The 19741-nt window shown below is 39.8% G+C and overlaps 2 protein-coding genes across 7 annotated transcripts in view; both read right to left on the reverse strand.

Moving 5' to 3' along the window:
• The window catches only part of LOC131683146 (uncharacterized), a 119635-nt gene extending 105901 nt beyond the window's left edge, over nucleotides 1-13734 (reverse strand). The window contains exon 1 of the mRNA XM_058964980.1: nucleotides 13697-13734. Within this exon, the coding sequence (XP_058820963.1) occupies nucleotides 13697-13708 (12 nt within the window). The 5' untranslated portion in view covers nucleotides 13709-13734. The remainder of the gene's footprint in view (nucleotides 1-13696) is intronic.
• The window catches only part of LOC131683143 (glutamate [NMDA] receptor subunit 1), a 1648542-nt gene that overhangs the window by 932927 nt on the left and 695874 nt on the right, over nucleotides 1-19741 (reverse strand). The gene's annotated exons all lie outside the window — the stretch shown is intronic.

Raw genomic sequence — 19741 nt, forward strand, 5'->3', positions numbered from 1 at the left:
TTGCTGAAGACACTATAGCATTAAAAATGTTTTTCGTGGTTCAAAGAATGTCTTTCACCTTTTTGCCACTTTGGAAACACTGTGCACTGGTGGATCCTCCTGTGAATTGAAAATGTCCAAAACTATCGATTTTCAACCGCCAACAACCTGCCCTTCAATATAAAAAGTTCGCGAAAAGTTGAAAAAATTCTATTTTGCACCGACGGTACATTGAAAATGCCCAAAACTATTGATTTTCACTTACCAATAACTTCTTCAATACAATAAACTTTTCCCAAAAGTTGAAAAAATCCATTTTGACACATCGTCGAACCCCCTGTGTATTGAAAATGTCCAAAACTATTGATTGTCAACTGCCAATAACTTTCCTTTCAATATAAAACTCCCGAAAAGTTGACAAAAATTCCATTTTGACACATCGTCGGACCCCCCTGTGCATAGAAAATGTCCAAAACTATTGATTTTCAACTGCCAACAACATGTCCTCCAATAGTTATTTATTTCAAAACAATTGAAAGTTATCCGCATCAACTTCAACTCCAATAAACGGGAAAATAACGCAAAATGTATCGCGATAACTACCGATGAATTATCGACGATGACGATGAATCCGACGATAAATTATCGTTAACGGAGTTTCCGATGACGTTGACGGGTGGTTAACGTTATCGACGATGACGATTAATTATCGATTAACAACCCTGACTAAAACACACTTTGTGTTTCAATCGAATGACTGATCAAACGTTATGATACTGATTTATGCGCAATCCAGTCACTCCAAGTCGAGTTAACAACGAAAATAATCCTCAGAAAGGCAAGCGAAAATTGTGACTTCATAAAGCATCGCTTCTACCCAATGAAATCAAAAGCGTCTTTTGTGTCGTTTTACCAAGGAAGGAAATTGAAAGCCCGCAAAACGCTCGATCATTTGTATTTCGAATTTGAAGTTCATTGAAACTAGCTACCTGTAACTAGCCGGGCCTCTGAGACCCTTTGCCTTTTGGAGGGTTAAAATTGAACAGAGATGTAATATATAGATGAAAATATTTTCTAGATCTTGTTAATTTATGAATAAATCGTAAGTTTCAGATAACAGAAATTCAAAGTTCTCGATTTATATGTATATTTTGATACTCTCAATGATTTTTTAGAATATTCGACACATAGAAAAAAATAGCTAAAAAAGTTATGCTGAAAAAGTCCTACTTATTTTGTTACACAATGCAAAACATACATTGCCGGAAAATATTTTTTATATACAGGCCGGTGGATGTCCGTTGTGAGTAGTAATTTTTCTTGTAGTTTCTTTCGCTGTCTTTCTCATTGAATCGAAATGTCTTCCACATCTCTTAGTAATTGACGTTCAAAATGGCGGTATTTTATACCCACTTTGTTTAATAACTTTTAAGTTTTCAAATAAAAAATGTTGACATCTTCGACAAATATCTGTAATTTCTTAATTTCAACAACTTCATAGATCATTGAATGCCAACCAATTTCAAAAATCTCATAAAAAACTTATAACGAAAAAATGTTTTTTGGGTGCCTCCCACAAACAACGCGCTTTATTTCAACACCATTACATTTTGGAAAGTTTGCATGTTCAACAAGTATTCTCGTAGTAGAATTTTCTACAACTTTGTCATTGACATCATGCCTCTATCTCGAAAGTTAGTGAAAATAAATTTTCTATTTCACTTTCAGGTGGATTGATCACAATTCAGTGCACATCAAAAAAAAGAGGGCTTCCATTCTGAAAAAGTGTTTCTAACACACCACGTTTAGATACCCTTGCGACCGCTGTGCGCTGGAGAGCCTTAATTTTGAGCGTACCACCATGTTCAGGATGAACAAAATTTACCTTGAGCTCGCAAACAAGATGGTTCAAGTTGAACAACCGGTTTTGTGCACGCATAGCCTGATACCAGGTCAAAGCATTACCAGTGAACAATTGCATCGCAGAATTGAAAAGTTCAGCTTCGCACATTTGTTCCCGCGCGGCGTAACTCGTCACGGTGTACGAAGTGAGGCAACTTCTTGAACCGTCTTTCTCAAAACTGATGAAATTCTCGCCCATTAGCGTTTCAGTAGCTTTTGAAAAAGCATCTGACCCTAGAGCTTTATTATCGTCGGATTGCTGTCGCAATTGTCGAATCTCGTCCCTTATCTCGCACAAGACATGAAGCAACTGTGTTCGGTAAACCCTCTTTGTTTGAGCACTGATATTGGAGATCTTCCTTGATTGATAGGAATTATAAATATGCTACGAGATGTCAACTCAAAATCCAGCTCACCGAAATGCAAATGATCGACGCGCATGAACACGCATGCTTAGTTAAATTTCTCCAACGCCATAATCACTCGCGCTATATTGGAAGAAATCACCAAGACACAAAACATGTAAGTGCTGACACAGTATATATTTCTGATTTTTTTGCCCACTAACGGTTCCCTTGAAATCACGACGATGGTATTTATGAACCAGTAAACGTACATCAACAAATTACAATGGATACGGCCACGAGCCAACCAGCAGAGTTGAGTGTCGCATCGGTAGCATTCGATACATTTCCGTTGGCGTTACAGAGAGTGCGCAGCTCCGCAACGCCTATCATCCGAGCTGAAGTTGGGACCCAAGATAGAAGAAGACGAACTTAACTTAGAAAACACCAACTGCGAAGTACACAAACATTTCAATGGAAGTTATGGAGGAACCACGGAGTTTTCGTTGAGATTTTTTCATTGTTATCAATTTGGCTTTTCTTGTTCACATTGAAAAAGCCTTGAGATAAGCTGAATTGCAGGATTACATTATTCTCTACAACACATTGCCTAAATTTGAAGTCATCGCGGAATGTTATTATATTTAATTTACGGATGACCGGAATCTCAGATGCTCCGGGCAGTGCACCTCCCACGAATGATTTGTAAGATAACAGTATATCAGTCTCTACGCATCGCTCGATCGAGATAGAAGTGTTTTGTTTTCGGTCCGTGCGAAACAGAACAATACTAATCCGCGTTCAAGGTTATCTTTCCATTCTCTGACTCTTCGAGGTTTGGACTTTTATTTTCTCTTGCGCGTGTGTTAACCGTTAGGCCGCATTCCTCAACCTTTTGTTCGCAAAGTGAGGATTGAACTTTAACCAGCTATATAAGCTGGACTGGTGCGTCGTGGGAAACGAGTATACAGATAATTTAAATACACCCTTTTGATACATTTAAGGCTTTTTCCCGTCTGTGCGGATGCTGACCCCGTGCGTTGACGGTGTCGATGGCTCCCACCCCGGACGGCCAAATGGAGGTCGAATCGACTCCCAAGGCTCTCCCCCGTTCCAAACAATATCCAATATTTGTGGTCTTCTTTCGGCCCAAAACATAATCGCTGAATCTGTTACAGATTTCGAAAGACCTGACGCAAAAGTTTTCGGCTGTGACCGAAATAAAAAAGGTCCGCTCAGACAGGCTCAGGGTCGTGTTGACTAACTCAAAGCAGGCAAACGATGTTGCTTGCTGCGAGCACTTTACGAAGGACTATTATGTGTATATTCCAGCTGTAAAAGTACAGTCTGAAGGCGTTGTCACTGATGAGAGTTTGACATGCGAGTATCTGCTGCAGTACGGGGTTGGCCATTTTAGAGACCGCTTACTTCAGCTAGTGAAAATACTTGAGTGCAAGAGTTTACACTCAGTAGTAGTTGCGGAGGATGGTTCAAAAACGTACCCCCAATCAATCTTTAATCGGGTGACCTTCGCTGGTACCGCTTTGCCAAATTACGTACTCTTGCAGAAGGTTCGTCTGCCTGTGCGTCTGTTTGTACCGCGTGTCATGAATTGCACAAAGTGTAAACAATTGGGTCACACAGCCACCCATTGTAGGAATAAGGCGCGCTGTGGAAAATGCGGTGAGAATCATCTGGATGATTCGTGCAGTAAGAATGCTGAGAACTGTCCTTAGAGTGCAAAGAATCTACATGATATCTCGGCATGTCCCGCGTACAAACTACGCGTGGATAAACTAAACTAAACGCAGAAATGCTAAAGAAAGCTACACCACCATCCTCAACAAACATCTATACTCACTTGCCTCCTAACGATGGCGAGGCTGATGACCACCAAGAGGGAACATCTACTAGGGCGCCTAGAAGTAATAGGAAGAGGAGGAACATTTCCTCTCCTATAGTTCCTTGTAAAGGCCAGAAGGTATCCCTTGACGGGGCTCCGAAAGTCACATTTATTGGAAGTGTTGCAACCAAACCGAAGCAATTAGCTCCTGGCTCGGAGGATTAAGCTCAGAGAAGGAGTTCCCAGCGCTTCCAGGAACATCGAAAATCTCAAGTGTTCCTTTGTTTCAGTTCGAGAATAATCACAGCACTGGAATTATCAAACTCTCCGTCATAGTGGACTGGATAATAAAAACTTTCAGTATAACTGATCCTATTAAAAGTCTTATGTTCGCTTTTCTCCCTACAGTAAGAACATTTTTGAAGCAGTTGACTGTTAAATGGCCCTCCTTTCAGCGATTGTATCCTTCGATGGCTAACTCATCGAACGAGGTCACGGATTTGATCACTGTTCTACAGTGGAATTGCAGAAGTATCATCCCGAAAATCGATTCCTTCAAAATTTTTAATAAATAGTTTGAGTTGCGATGAATTTGCATTATGTGAAAATTGGTTAACTTCAGATATAGATCTCAACTTCCACGACTTTAATATTATTCGCCTGGATCGAGACATCCCCTATGGAGGAGTGCTTTTGAGGATCAAAGAGTGCTATTCCTTCTACAGAATTAACCTCCCCTCGCTAACAGGTATTGAAGTTGTCAAGTAACAACCAAAGGCAAAGATCTTTGCATAGCTTCCATATATATCCCCCACCCCCCAACACCGCGATTGGGCATCGCCGGCTACATGACATCATAGAATCCCTGCCTGCATCGCTACTAGTTTTAGGAGACTTTAACTCTCACGGTACGGAATGGGGTTGCCTTTATGATAACCGTTCCTCTTTAATTCACAATATTTGCGACAACTTCAATATGACAATTCTGAACACGGGTGAAATGACACAGATTCCTTCCCCACCAGCGCGCCCAAGCGCATTAGATTTATCCCTTTGCTCGACCTCGCTACTGTTAGAATGCGCGTGGAAGGGAATCCCTGATCCCCACGGTAGCGACCATCTGCCGATCGTAATCTCAATCAATAACGGCTCAAGGCAATTGGAAACAATCAATATTTCGTATGACCTCACACGAAATATCGATTGGAAGAGCTACACTGCCGCGATATCCGACAACATCGAATCTACTCAATAACTTCCTCCTGAGGAAGAGTACAGCTTTTTGGCTGGCTTGATTCTCGACAGCGCGAATCAAGCTCAGACTAAGCCAGTACCCGGCGCGAAAATACAAAAACGTTCTCCCAATCCCTGGTGGGATAACGAGTGCTCAGACGTGTACGCGGAGAAGGCCGCTGCGTATAAGACCTTCCGGAACGACGGGTTATCCGCTAGTTTTCGACAGTACGCGACGTTAGACAAGCGAATGAAGAGTTTGATGAAAGCCAAGAAACGCGGTTATTGGCGCCGGTTCGTCGACGGATTAACGAGAGAAACATCGATGAGCACTCTTTGGAGAACAGCCTGACGTATGCGAAACCGAAACAGAACTAATGAGAGCGTGGAATATGCAAACCGTTGGATATTCGATTTCGCCAAGAAGGTTTGTACGGATTCCTCCCCGGCACAGAAAATCTACTGTGTCGCGTCCCCTCACGATAACGCGAACGAAACACCTTTTTCGATGGTGGAGTTCTCACTTGCTCTCTTGTCGTGTAACAATAAAGCTCCAGGGCCAGACAGAATCAAATTCAACTTGTTGAAGAATCTGCCAGACTCTGCCAAGAGACGCTTGTTGAACTTATTTAATAAGTTTCTTGAGGCTAACATTGTCCCACACGATTGGAGGCAAGTGAAAGTCATCGCCATCCAAAAACCAGGAAAACCAGCCTCCGACCACAATTCGTATCGACCGATCGCAATGCTATCCTGTATCCGGAAGTTGTTCGAGAAAATGATCCTATCCCGCCTCGACAATTGGGTCGAAACAAATGGCTTACTGTCAGATACACAATTTGGCTTTCGCAAAGGCAAAGGGACGAGCGATTGTCTTGCGTTGCTCTCAACTGAAATTCAAATGGCCTATGCTAGCAAAGAGCAGATGGCATCAGTGTTCCTAGATATTAAGGGGGCTTTTGAATCAGTTTCGATCAACATTTTTTCAGAGAATCTGCACCAGCATGGTCTTTCAGCTACTTTAAACAATTTTTTACTAAACTTGTTGTCGGAAAAGCACATGCATCTTTCGAATGGGGACTTATCGACATCACGATTTAGCTACATGGGCCTCCTCCAGGGCTCATGTCTAAGCCCCCTGTTATACAATTTCTACGTCAACGACATTGACGAATGTCTTGACAATTCCTGCACGTGAAGGCAACTTGCAGACGATGGCGTGGATTCTGTTACGGGACCCAAAGCTGTCGATCTACAAGGACCATTACAGAATAACTTGGACAATTTGTCTGCTTGGGCTATTAAGCTGGGTATCGAATTCTCTACGGAGAAAACTGAGCTAGTTGTATTTTCTAGGAAGCGTGAACCAGAACAACTACAGCTTCTATTAATGGGTCAAACCATCGCTCAGGTCTTCACAGTAAAATATCTAGGGGTCTGGTTCGACTCGAAAGGCACTTGGGGATGCCATATTAGGTATCTAAAACATAAATGCCAACAAAGGATCAATTTCTTCGTACAATAACCGGAACATGGTGGGGTGCCCACCTAGGAGACCTAATTAGGTTGTATCAAACAACGATACTGTTGGTAATGGAATACGGATGCTTCTGCTTTCAATCCGCCACGAGCATACATTTCATCAAACTCGAAAGAATTCAGTATCGTTGTTTGCGTATCGCCTTAGGGTGCATGCAGTCGACCCATACGATGAGTTTCGAAGTCCTGTCGGGCGTTCTCCCGCTGAAAAATCGATTTTGGGAACTCTCATATCGATTGCTCATCCGATGCGATATTTTGAACCCGGTGGTGATTGGAAATTTCGAAAGGCTTGTTGAGCTCAATTCTCAGACCCGTTCTATGTCCCTGTACTTTAACTACATGGCGCAAAATAATAATCCTTCTTCTTACAATCCCAACCGTGTGCATTTGATAAATACTTCTGAATCTTTTGTTTTCTTCGACACATCCATGAAAGACGAGATTAGTGGAGTTCCAGACTACATACGTCCGCAAGTGGTTCCAAACATTTTTTATAATAAATTCCGAGAAGTCGACTGTTCTAAGATGTTTTAAACTGACGAATCAAACCTCGAAGGGTCCACTGGCTTCGGCATTTTCAATCAAAAGTTCACCGCCTCCTACAAACTTAGTGACCCCGCTTCAGTTTACGCCGCAGAACTAACTGCTATTCAGTATACCCTTGGAGTCATTGACACATTACCCGCAGACCATTACTTCATCGTCTCGGATAGTCTGAGTTCTATTGACGCTATTCGCTCGATGAAACATGGAAAGCACTCCTCGTATTTTTTGGGGAAAATAAGGAAGCTACTGAGTGCTTTATCTGACAAATCTTTCCAGATTACCTTGGTATGGGTCCCTTCTCATTGCTCCATTCCGGGCTCCTTAGCTAAGGCGGGTGCCCTAGAAGGTGACGTTTTTGAAAGACCAATTTGCTTCCAGGAATTTTTCAGTATTACTCATCAGAGAACTCTCGAAAGTTGGCAAACCTCGTGGAGCAATGGGGAGCTAGGAAGGTGGCTACATTCGAAAGTCCCTAAGGTATCGACGCTGCCTTGGTTCAAGGGGATGGATGTGGGTCGTGAGTTCATTCGTGTGATGTCCCAACTCATGGCAAACCATTACACGCTGGATGCACATCTCCGGCATATTGGGCTCGTGGAGACTGGTATCTGCGCTTGTGGCGACGGCTATCACGATATTGAGCACATTGTCTGGGCGTGCACCGAGTATCACCAGATCTCGGTTTATGGACACCCTCCGGGCCGAGGAAAACCATCCAATGTCCTGGTTCGAGATGTGCTGACAAGTCGCGATGTCCTCTATATGTCCATTATATTCACCTTCATAAAAACCACCAATATACAAATTTAACAGGCCCCCTTTTCTTGTCATTCTCAGAAGTGCCTTCTTCCGCCTGTACCATACACCCACGAAGGTTTGATGCGACTCCAAGGCGACACCAAACATCTCTGTCGAATGAGCCAACAAACACGGGACCTACGTACAAACCACACGCGCAATTCGAACTCTTCCGATCCGCATCTGAGCCGTACAACGAAATCGTCTGGAGGAACTTCTGCCGACTCGAGGAAGAACACCCGGCCTCCATGTACATAATTTTTCCTGATGAAGGCCACCCGAGTCTGCATCCTATGCCGTTGATCTCCCGTTGCCTGAAACTGAATGTTAATAACTTTCTTCCCTGCCATCTTTGTCCACCCTTCCTCCCCTGTCTCTTATACCCGGAAGTATCACCCCTTACCCCCCCCCTCCACCAAATAGCCCCCCGAAGCATTTAGCTCTTTCTGTCTCTTCTAGTACTAGCTATTATATTATATAATCTCATCTAAAATGCCCAACTCTACTACCACTACCACATCAAAATAACTCTAAATTATCTCCCCGAATCTTTACAAAATTAAATCACGCCATCTACCCGAGCAAAGTCCAACATCAAAATTGCAGCAAATAGACAACATATTTTGATATCAAGCATCAAATTGAAATCTTATTTTGATATCAGTTTAAACTTTTTCAGATATGACATCATATTTTGATCTCATTTTTATGTGCTTACATTTTTAGAAAAAAAAATGTTTGTTTCTATTTCTTTGACAAACATCAAATTGATTACTTATTTTGTTATCAATGAAATATTTCACCATCTCAATGAGCTTTCAATTTGCTTTCACTGATAGCATAAATAGTTTTCTGTTTGATGTCATAATGCAATTTTTCTGCTTTCGATTTTGATCTTTTAACCGTTAAAACGACCAAAATGATAACAACCTGAGCAATCATTCCCTACTACATCACAACATCAAGTTTAATTCTCAATTTGTTATCAGACTCTGCTCGGGTAGTTATTCCTAGTTTTAAGATAGTTATAAAAACTGTCCCCTTAGTTAAAAATTATTTGCTTCAATAATCTCCCTGCTAAAAATGTCAAACCATATTGCCATGAAAACTAAATGACCCCTCTAATCTTACGAAAATTATACTATCCCCTTGTGTATATGTATAGCTATAAATTCTCCTTAGTTTTATTTAAAAAAAATCAATATGTAATCCCCTAGTTTTAAGTAATTTGCAATGTAAAACAAACCAAGATTGGCACCTTTAAGCTAACGCAAACTTGCCTTATCAAATAAACAATTTGAATAAAAAAAGGTACCAGTATATAAGGATCTTACAGACTATTCACGGGACGTGCGCTGCCTGAAGCCATGGAGCTGATTAATCAGTCCCATCTACCTTTTTATACCAAATTCAGTTCCATGAGTAAAATTGAGTTTGATTTCAGAACGTCCTCATCGTCGTGACCAATCCAGAAAAAACAGATATAAAAATTCTTTAGATAATCATGATTTTCTAGGTATGTTGACTAGTTTTTTTTTTAAAATGATGTAGTTTTTACCCAGCATTTGAATACGGTATTATTTTGCAATTTTGACGTAGAAAACGGTATATTTAATAACTTGTATTTTTACGCAACACGATATTCTACGCAAAAGAATTTAAAAAAAATTGGAATAAAACGTTCAGGGGTACAGAAAACATTTCTCGAATGGGGGAGATTTTACGGCTTAGATATTGTCTTTTTTCAACAATTTTTTTATCGAATGTTAAAGAAGTAGAATTCGAAACTACCTTAAAAATATAGAGTTATATCTGCATACATTAATTGTATCATACCTTCTTACCTACCCTTACCCTAAGCAGGGGAGCACTGGCGGCTCCAGGGAGGGCCACGCAGGGGCACTATTCTAAAAGTGATGAACAATGTGATCAGTTTGTTTTTTGTAATATTTTATTTAACTAAGTAAAAGCTAATTAATTTAATTTGGCAATGAAAGCAATTTCGATTTTTTGCAAACAATAAGCAAAATTAATAATGCAATTTTTGGTCTTTTGACTTAAGTGCCAATACCTTATTTAGGACTGGTGGTATCCAACGGGGAAAAACGATCGGAAATGGTGAGTGACGCTAAGCAATCATGTGAAAAAAAATTCCCCCCAGAGGATTCGAACTCGCAACCTTTGAGACTCCGACCCAATGCACTAACCCTTATGCTATACCTGGGTATGGTGACAACCCAGAAAGAACATATGATTATCCCACTGGCGACGGTGATCGTATCCTGCCTGCAACATGTGTGATTCTCGCTTTGCAGGCAGGGTACGATCACTGTCTTCAGAAATATATCCGGTAATAACGGGAGTCAAATGGCACACTCAACAGTAGATCTACCTTTACCAGATCACTTGAAAAGTACATTCATATTTTTTATTTTGTAGCACCGTGTAATCATTATCAAAATGCTACGCATTGAAGGCTAGACCATTTAGACATGAGATGCTTTAAAATTCATGTATTTTTTACCCTTTTTTCAACCAATAAACAATCTAAGGAAAATAGATAATTAGAGCTTATCTCATGGGAACAACTGAAACAATTAAGTCGTTTTTTTTTTAAATATGTATGCTCATAATTTTCAACGCCATCACACCTTATTTTAGTCACTATGGCGGCTAACCGAGTCCACCAATTCACCATCTATCCGACGTCGCTGGTGACTGCTCCTTTCATCTTCAGTTCAAGTTTCATTATCGACCAAGATTTTTCTTTTGGACGGAACTGGTAACAATTCTGCGGATTCAGCTAGTTAAAGATGAAATGACTCCGATGTTTTTGTACAATTTTAGCATGCAGCCCGTGCGCACGGATAGGGTTTTGGGGGCTCAGACCAATCACACGAGGATTTAGAATAATTACCTTTAATCATGCCTTGACAGAAAATAATAGTGCGAGCCGTTTGAAACATAAAACGTCATTTGAGTTCAGACAACCTAGAAACAAGCCATTGAAGAAATTGAGGAAAAAAATTTAAGAGAGTTGCTGGAAAGGGATGTAAGTCAAATTTCACCGATGATATCTCCGTCGGAGTGGTTGAGAGCTGTTTGGTTCACGAAAACAGGCATCGATATCGAGAGAAATACCGCCGCCGAGGGATTCTCAGCACCAGCTGAGGAACGAGTCGCACCAAGAAGGATTAGAAAAGTACCAATGGAGAAAACATGAACGATTGTCAAAAAATAAAAAGAGCAGGAGCACAATCCATCCTGAAGTAATACCTAACGATGGATCCAGGGGATGAGGATTAGGGTAAACAAGGTTTAGTTTAGGTTTAGGTTTAGTTGGTAAGCTTAACTACTACAAACCACTGCAGTAAGAACCCGATACTACCACTAGCTAGCAGGCAGCGATGTTTGTTGAAGAATCCTTCTCGATAACAGACATTGACTCAATTTGTTGATCTGAATCTATTGGTACGCAAGACTCGGCCCTCCACGGCTCAGAAATAACCTTCACAGTTTAAGAATTTCTGTATCTTTCTTTTATGAGAAACGTAAAAAAAATCAAAACCCTGGCTTCCCTTGAGGATTTTCTGCGCAAGGGTCTGATAGCACGTCTTTGATGTTGTAGCAGCTGACTAGATTTCGCCAACACGTAACTTGCAAATTAATGAAGCGTAAAACCCGTTTATTAAAGCCTTTTAAATGCTTCCAAATGCATAGCCTAATCCGTCACAAAAACCCGATTTTCTTGCTGAAGGAACAGATCCCTCGCCAAGTCATTTTTTCCGTGAACCCACGAAAATAAACTTGCATCTTCCAGGAACCTTGCCGTGAGCAGGAGCCTTGTAGAGTTTCAACCCCGATTTGCTTGAAATTTCCATAGACTTCATCGTCAATGAAGACACATCCATCGAGTCAGTACCTCGTCGTACAGGTTTTTTTGCCAAACTATAATCCCAGGTATTGAGATCAGGTTTGATTTTTCGAATGACCTTCTACCACAGTTGACGAGAATGGATAGCAGTATTAAGAGATTCCTTGCACTGTTTTATAACTCGAGCCAGAATACATTCAGAATAATCTAACATTATTGCCAGTTTCCACGTCGACGCTGAAGGTTTTTCGAGTAACTGTTCACAGTTATTGTTGTTTTCTTCTCCTAGATAAAGAATAACTCGACACCATGTTGGTTAAAAACTGTGAAATAAATAGACCAAGCAAAAGTGTTTATAACAAATAAAAGGTTTTTAAAAGTTTGCTGAGATGAGCTCAAATTTCCTAATTTCTCTCGTATCTGCGTTCCGTTGAACGAGAAATCTGCCCAAAATCAATGGAATGCAAAGGATACTAATTTAAAGTGACTGGAATTTGTTTGACCAAATGGTAGATTGGTCTTTTCCCCTTGTTTCAGTTCAACAAGATATCAGGATTCGTACACGGAAGCAAAATAGTAACATAACTGTAAACGATGTTATTTAGAAATTCAGAGTTTATATTTGATATTGAGCGTACTTGAGTAAAGTCTGACGGTAAAGAGAAAACTAAACTTGATGTTGTGATGGTGCCGGCAATGATCACTCAGGTCAAAATCGAGAGCAAGAAATTGTTCTTTGGCATAAATAAATCTGCTATAAGTGAGAGCAAATTGAAAACTGTTGAAATGTTTTGGATAATAAAAAAATAAATACTCAATTTATTTATTTTGCCATAAAAATGAAACACAAATTTTTTATCAAAAAGTAGATCGTTAAAGCACAACAAAATGACATAAAAATATTTCAGAATATTTTCTAGAAGTGAAAATTGAGTTTAGGCTTAGTTCAGTATCAACACCTATCCAATACAGTACTGATATCATTCAACTTGTTAGACCAAGCAGATATATTCGTTGGGCAGAACAACTTAAAATACGTAGTTGAAAGTTTCAGCGTTGGAATAAAGATTCTCGTGTATATAGAAAATGACAGTATAGAAGTAAGGTTATATGAGCTATCAACGCGAGTCCCGTAAACCAAATTCGAAATACACGGCATAATTTGCAGATATAGAATCCGTTTCACCTGATATTTGAAGAAACTTATTCCCGAATATGACTGATGATGTTCTTGTAGCGAGAATGCGAGTCGAAAGATCTATCCCCTCTTAACTAGGGTTACTGTGCCCTAATTAATCTTAGCACCTCTATTCATCCCACCCATTTGAACACATTAGTTAAAGCAGTGTCTGCTATCTATATTCAACGCATTAGCTTAAATGGTAGGATGAATAAGGGTGCGTTGTACTCGACTTTTCGCTTCGCTTTAACGCGAGTAGTTTACATTTTCCAAGCCAGATTTTTATTGATCTGCGATTTCGGAACGAAGCAAAAATGTCGATACCTATTTAAGAGCAATCCAATCAGTGTAAGTCGAGTTGTCAGCGAAATAGTGTGACATCGTGACTAATGAGATAAATAAGGGCACGTCTATCCTATACAATTAAAACACACAAGAACTACAATTGAACAAACCACGATATGCATCCATGATGGGCAGATTCCTATGTGCAAGTACTGTAATTAAACGGAACATACTGTATAACCTTGCGCGGAAGATGGCCAGGAGAATACCTCACAACCGGTTGCCAACACATCTACGGCAAATAAATCCAACTACCATCACCTGAACCACATAAGGTTGTCAATTTTGTGGCAACTGTTTAACTGAAAACAGAGCATCAATCACCACAACATCAACAGCCAGCACCTTCAATGCGGGTTTTGTCACCTGTAAGTACAAGAGGTAACGAAAAACATTTGATCGTGAGCACGAACACGGCATGACTGATTAGAGATGGGCAGACAAGCTCTGTAAAAAACTAGATGACATGAACCATTTTTCGTTCAGTTGAATTTTTAATTGTATATATTGAATGATTGTCGAAACAGTCTGATCTGGATAGACCGGAACCCGATCAGAAACACATAACAGAAATATTTCAAAACTATAACTCGCATTGTAACTTGTTATAAATTTCTGTTATTTTAACTACTAACGAGACCTAATTTATAACACAATATGTTACAAAAAATGTGTTCTGCTATAATCTTGTTATTTCATTCTGATCGGGAAGGCACATGTAGTTTAATTTTTGAGCGAAAACTCTCGTTGAGCGTTTGCCTGATGATTTTTTCTATTATTCTTGAATTTCGTTCTTCGTTCAGTTCCAAATTAAAAGAGCATCCAAGATAGTTTGTGGGACGGTAGGTCAGTTCATTGTCATTCGTTCGCCTAAAAATTCGTCCCTTGGAATTGGCGACCTGCTTTAGGTGAACTGACCAATTCGTTTCCAAGCGAATTAAGTAAGTACTACTGTGCTTTGAAAAGGAACTCTCGTTCACTCGTTCTATTAGAAGAACCAGTTCTCCTGAATCGATCGTGAACGGATTACCCTTCTTAACGTGAATGATAAAAGAAAAGTAAAATATGCAGCAGGCGACCATATAAGTGTTTCCCTTCCGCGAAAGAAGCTATAGAAAGCAGCATGTACGAAATCCGACGAACATTCAATAACATTTGGTTTTGTTTTAGTTAGATTTTGCAAATATATAAAAGACTCTGTTAAGACACCGCAATGAGCCGTATCGAATAAACGAATTATAAAAAATAGTGATTTCATACAAGGATGGTGTTTGATTTACCAGTCACCAATCCCTGAATATGAATCGTGTTATGAAATGAGTTTCCAAAATTCTATGCTTCTAAATGTATTTATTTTTTGAAATTCTCTATAACAAATATTTTGTCAGAAAGGCGTTCCCCTCCTTTGTCAGCCAGCTGGAGCCGCCTATGATGTTAAGCTACTAGTAAATCATGATTTTCTCAATTTATTTATGATATACTATCATGTTTTGTGTGTATACCCGATCAGAATGAAATAACAAGATTGTAACATAACACAATTTTTGTAACATATTGTGTTATAAATTAGGTTTCGTTAGTAGTTAAAATAACAGAAATTTATAACAAGTAGCAATTCGAGATATAGTTTTGAAATATTTCTGTTATGTGTTTCCGATCGGATAGCAACATATGTAACATATTTCACATAATTTGCTCATTCACCTATTTCACATAATTTACTCATTCGTTTTTAGACCATGTGACTTACAGTTGGACGTGGTGACGATCTTCCGGCAAATAAAGTTTAGTGTTTCACGCAACTTCTTGAATATAAGCAGTACCAATATAATTTCACCTTTCCAAGAAACATTTCAATTCAAACTTTTAGACTTTACTAAAGCTATTCAATAATTTTGTTATATTCACAGGATTAAGCGTATATTATGTTCAGAATAATCGCGATGGTTTATATATTCATGTATATAATCCATGATGCCGAATATGCTAACTATACTCAAATATATACTTCATGTATGTAATTACATTCAGTATTGATCAATTTAATGCTTTTTCTTTTACTTAGTATTAGTAATAATGTACATGTGGAATATATTCGTTAAATTCACCATACTCCATTTTGTCACAAAGGCTGTATGTTTTATTTTTTTTATTTTCATTGTGATATATTTATTCCATGAATATTATTTTATATAATATACGTATACTGCCGTTATAAGCATATTTGTCCCATGTTCTATGGGATTCCCTATATACATGGGACAATTATGGGTAGAACGGCAGTATAAGTTTGATGCATTTCTATCACTGTATTTTTTCCATACTATCTTCTAGCATTTCATTTCAGCATCACGTGCGTTCATGCCATTTTTCTATCATTTTAATAAATTCATTTCATGTATTATATTCATTTATATACAAAATTTGTTTCATTTTGCTTACTTTTTAATTCCTGACAAGCGTTATATTTTTTATTTATTGTTATATGGCATTTGTTATGAGTTGTTCACTATACAGATTGTCTCAATAATATTTCATCTCTACTAACATACAGATTATGAGCGACCGGAAGAAGAAGTCGTAGTACCCGCTTTAATTATATTAGACTGTGGAAGTCGAATGTTCCAGGCATCAATGTCGGACTGAGTATTATTTCTACTTTCATTAAAAGTTATATTTGCCAAATTTGTTTTTTTTTATCTTAAATACGTTTATTTAGGACCAAATGCTTTAGCTTAACGAGGCCGATAATTCATTTTTTTTAATTACATGTCACATGTTAGTGGGGGAAGGGAAAGCCGTATTTAGGGGCGGCTTGCTCCCCTCTTATGTAAGTAAAGGAAAAACGTAGGAAGTGGGATACATATTGTGTAATTGACATCGTCGTTTGCTGATTGATCATTGTGGCGAATATGCACACTTTGTTGTAGTGTTGTAGTTTCCAGCCTGTAATCGCAGGGGCGAGGGGAGGGTCGATATTTCGGATAATTATTGGCACTCTGATTCTGTCATGATGTTCTCTATATCATCTGCATGTGAGGTATGTCATGATGTTCTGGGTAGACGGTTATCAAGAAGGGTATGCACCGAAGACTCGTGAAGCAATGCCATATTGTAGATACAGGGATAGGTTGGTGAGATTCTACTGTGAATGAGAGAGGGGAAAATGTATTAAACTTGGACATCAATAGTTTTCAAAAAGATATAGATAAGAAAAATATAGGGGTGATCACGGCTTGCCAGGACGTCCCGGACTGGTACATAGGGTGATCTACCTCGGGCCCGAAGGGAATCTATTAGTTGGGACCTGGCAACACAGTACTCTGCGCACAACCAAACAACATGCTCGATGTCGTGATAGCCGTCATTCTCCATTTTCTACTGTGCGCAAAGTATGAAACGAAAAATTCTTCTCTCAAAAACAGCAACTGGGAGTATCAGCGATTTGTATGGAGTAAGTTTTGTGCGCGTCTGTGGGCTATAAGACTTTAGCTGACTATGTAAACCATAGGAAGTCCTATTAGCAGGCGCAACAATCCTTTTCATCTTGCGGCTAACATCGTTATCACTTGTCACTAATGTTCCAAGATGTATGAATTTGTCGACAACGTTGTACCATATCCGATAGTGACGGCGCCGGTGGTCTAGTGGTAAGCGTGACCGCCACTCATTCCAGTGAGCCTGGGTTCAATTCCAGCCGAGGTCGTTCAGATTTTTCTGAGGTGAAAAAATCTGTGGTCACGTCTTCCTTCGGAAGGGAAGTAAAGCCGTTGGTCCCCGGTCCGTGAAATTGGTGGATCGATATCTAGTCCAGGTAGTGGAATCACCTCTCTGGCTTCGATAAAGAAGAAGTAGAAACTTCTATACTCTTACTAACAAAAATATCCTCCTCCCGTGATACTTGTGGAGTACGCAGTAGTATTACGGCCTCTAGCAAAAGCAAATATCGGACTAACCATTCCTTCCCTTTCCTTCCGCGATCTACGTTCGGGCCTGGCCGGCTCCGGTATTGATCAAAAACACTGTAAGATTACCAGGAGGTTGCACATTGAAAGATATTTCGCTAGTCCCAAGCATAATTATCTACTGATTCTCTGTGCAACTTCAGCTAGTCCCGATCAATAACGGAGTAGCAGCCAGGGGTGGTCGCATAAACTCCAGCTCAAACTCAACGTTGTACCATATCCGATAGATTTCACCCTAGGAATCAACAGTCCAGTAAATTCTCATGACAACCCCATAGAAATACCATAAATATGGTTCCTACCAATTTTTACAACCATCAAAACACCATAAAATAGTCTTCAAAATCCATAAATGAACCAGAATATGGTTGTTATATGGGATCTTTCGGACCATGGTGATGGTGTTTTCATAGGTTGAACCCATTTCAAACACTATCAAAACACCATACAGTGGCGTGGATATGGCGCATGAGCATGGGTGAATTATGGGCTTTTCGTTTGCTCGGGTAGTCAGTTAGATGCTCAAAGTCTTCCCTTGGGTGCCTCTTCCTCTACTCTGCGATCAACACCAATTTCGTTTCCTTCACGAAAAATAATTTCGTTATCAATGATAACGTTCGTGCAATGTACACTAAATAAGAAAAAAATACGAAAACTTTCATTCGATTTTTTTAATTAAAGAAATTAGTGTTGTCAAACATCGATCCTAAAAGATCGAATGAAAAAATTCTAATAAATACGAGAGCATTTTTAAGATGATCGAAAATGATTTCGTACGACCAACGAAATCATTCGAATTATAAACAAACATGTATTAAAACAAACGAAATACGTTTCATTCATAAAAATAATTTCGTTATCAACGATGGTGCAATGTACACTAGATATGTAAAATTTTCGAACACTTTCGGGTATCAATCGGCCATTTTTTCAATTCATGAAATTAACAAAACCTACTATTTATAATACACGGAAATGCGTTGCAGAAAACGACGAATGAAATTGTACATTGCACGATCAATTTCATTATATTTCTGTATTTACGAAGCATTTTTATATTGTAGTTGTAGATTAAAACTTTAAAATTTTATTTAGAATATTACAAAGACTAACATTTTAAATGCTCAATCAGCCAACTGGTTTAAGGCATGACACTTGTTTCGTCGAACGATTTCAAGCGGGACGAATTAAAACGCGGTGGACTAGAAAACAAAGAAAAATGGACTGTATGTTATTTGTTTTTATATTTTAGTTTAAAGCATGTTTTTTCGACTGGTCTGCCTGACGCTTGTATGATTGTGTTGTCTCTTGACCAAAAAGTTTTTATTTATGTTGGCAGCGCGCGGCGACGATGGTTTGACAACCGGTTGCGCGAGGGGTAAGACCTCGAACGAAAGTCTGAGCACAGGGCTGAACTGCGCACGAACGTCCACCCGGTCCTTGAGGCGAATGCCTCAATCCAGGGTGAGTAGAACTAACTTGTGTACCGGTCGCTGATATTCATTTTGTCCTCGATGTGCAGTGACAGTGCGTACGACACCGTAATGATCCGGAAGGGTGGTAACAATCCTGACAAGTTAGGACGTGCATAGCGTAGTTGGTTATTCGATTGCCTAGTACGCAGCTCACCTGGATTCGGATCCCGACCCCGTTGAATGAAGTTCTCCCGATACCGATTCTTCTTTGGTTTCAGTACCAAAACTTTGTGAGCCCTTTGGCTCCGTGTCCATTTATCACCGCTACTTCTTTAAACCCTTTAGTTCCCTTCTTGTGCCATGTAGCACTACTTCCTCGATGGGCCATTCAGCTCCCCGACTTGTTCGCGAACTTCTCGCTTTAGTCCCCGACGATGGATCTGACCTACTCCGACGGAGAGTTCTCCGGCAAGAGAAGTTTTCCCGAAACGGAGCCAATCAGCTAGGTGCCGAGGTCAGTTCGGCGATTCCGATGAAGCAGGGCATCCGGTCCGGTTCCCGATGACCCACGACTGGTAGTGTCTCATCGCGGTCAACTCAGTCTAGTCCCCAGCGGTGAATCTAGCTTACGCTGTCGGAGAGTTCTCTGGCGAAAGAAGTTCTCCTTATACCGACTCTTCTTTGGTTTCGCTATAGTTCTATCCGAATAACCGGTGGGGTACCGGGGTTGGTCTTTTTTTACAATGGAGAATGCAATTTACGCACTAACCCAGTA

This window comes from Topomyia yanbarensis, chromosome 2 (assembly GCF_030247195.1).
Source record: "Topomyia yanbarensis strain Yona2022 chromosome 2, ASM3024719v1, whole genome shotgun sequence".
NCBI lineage: Eukaryota > Metazoa > Arthropoda > Insecta > Diptera > Culicidae > Topomyia > Topomyia yanbarensis.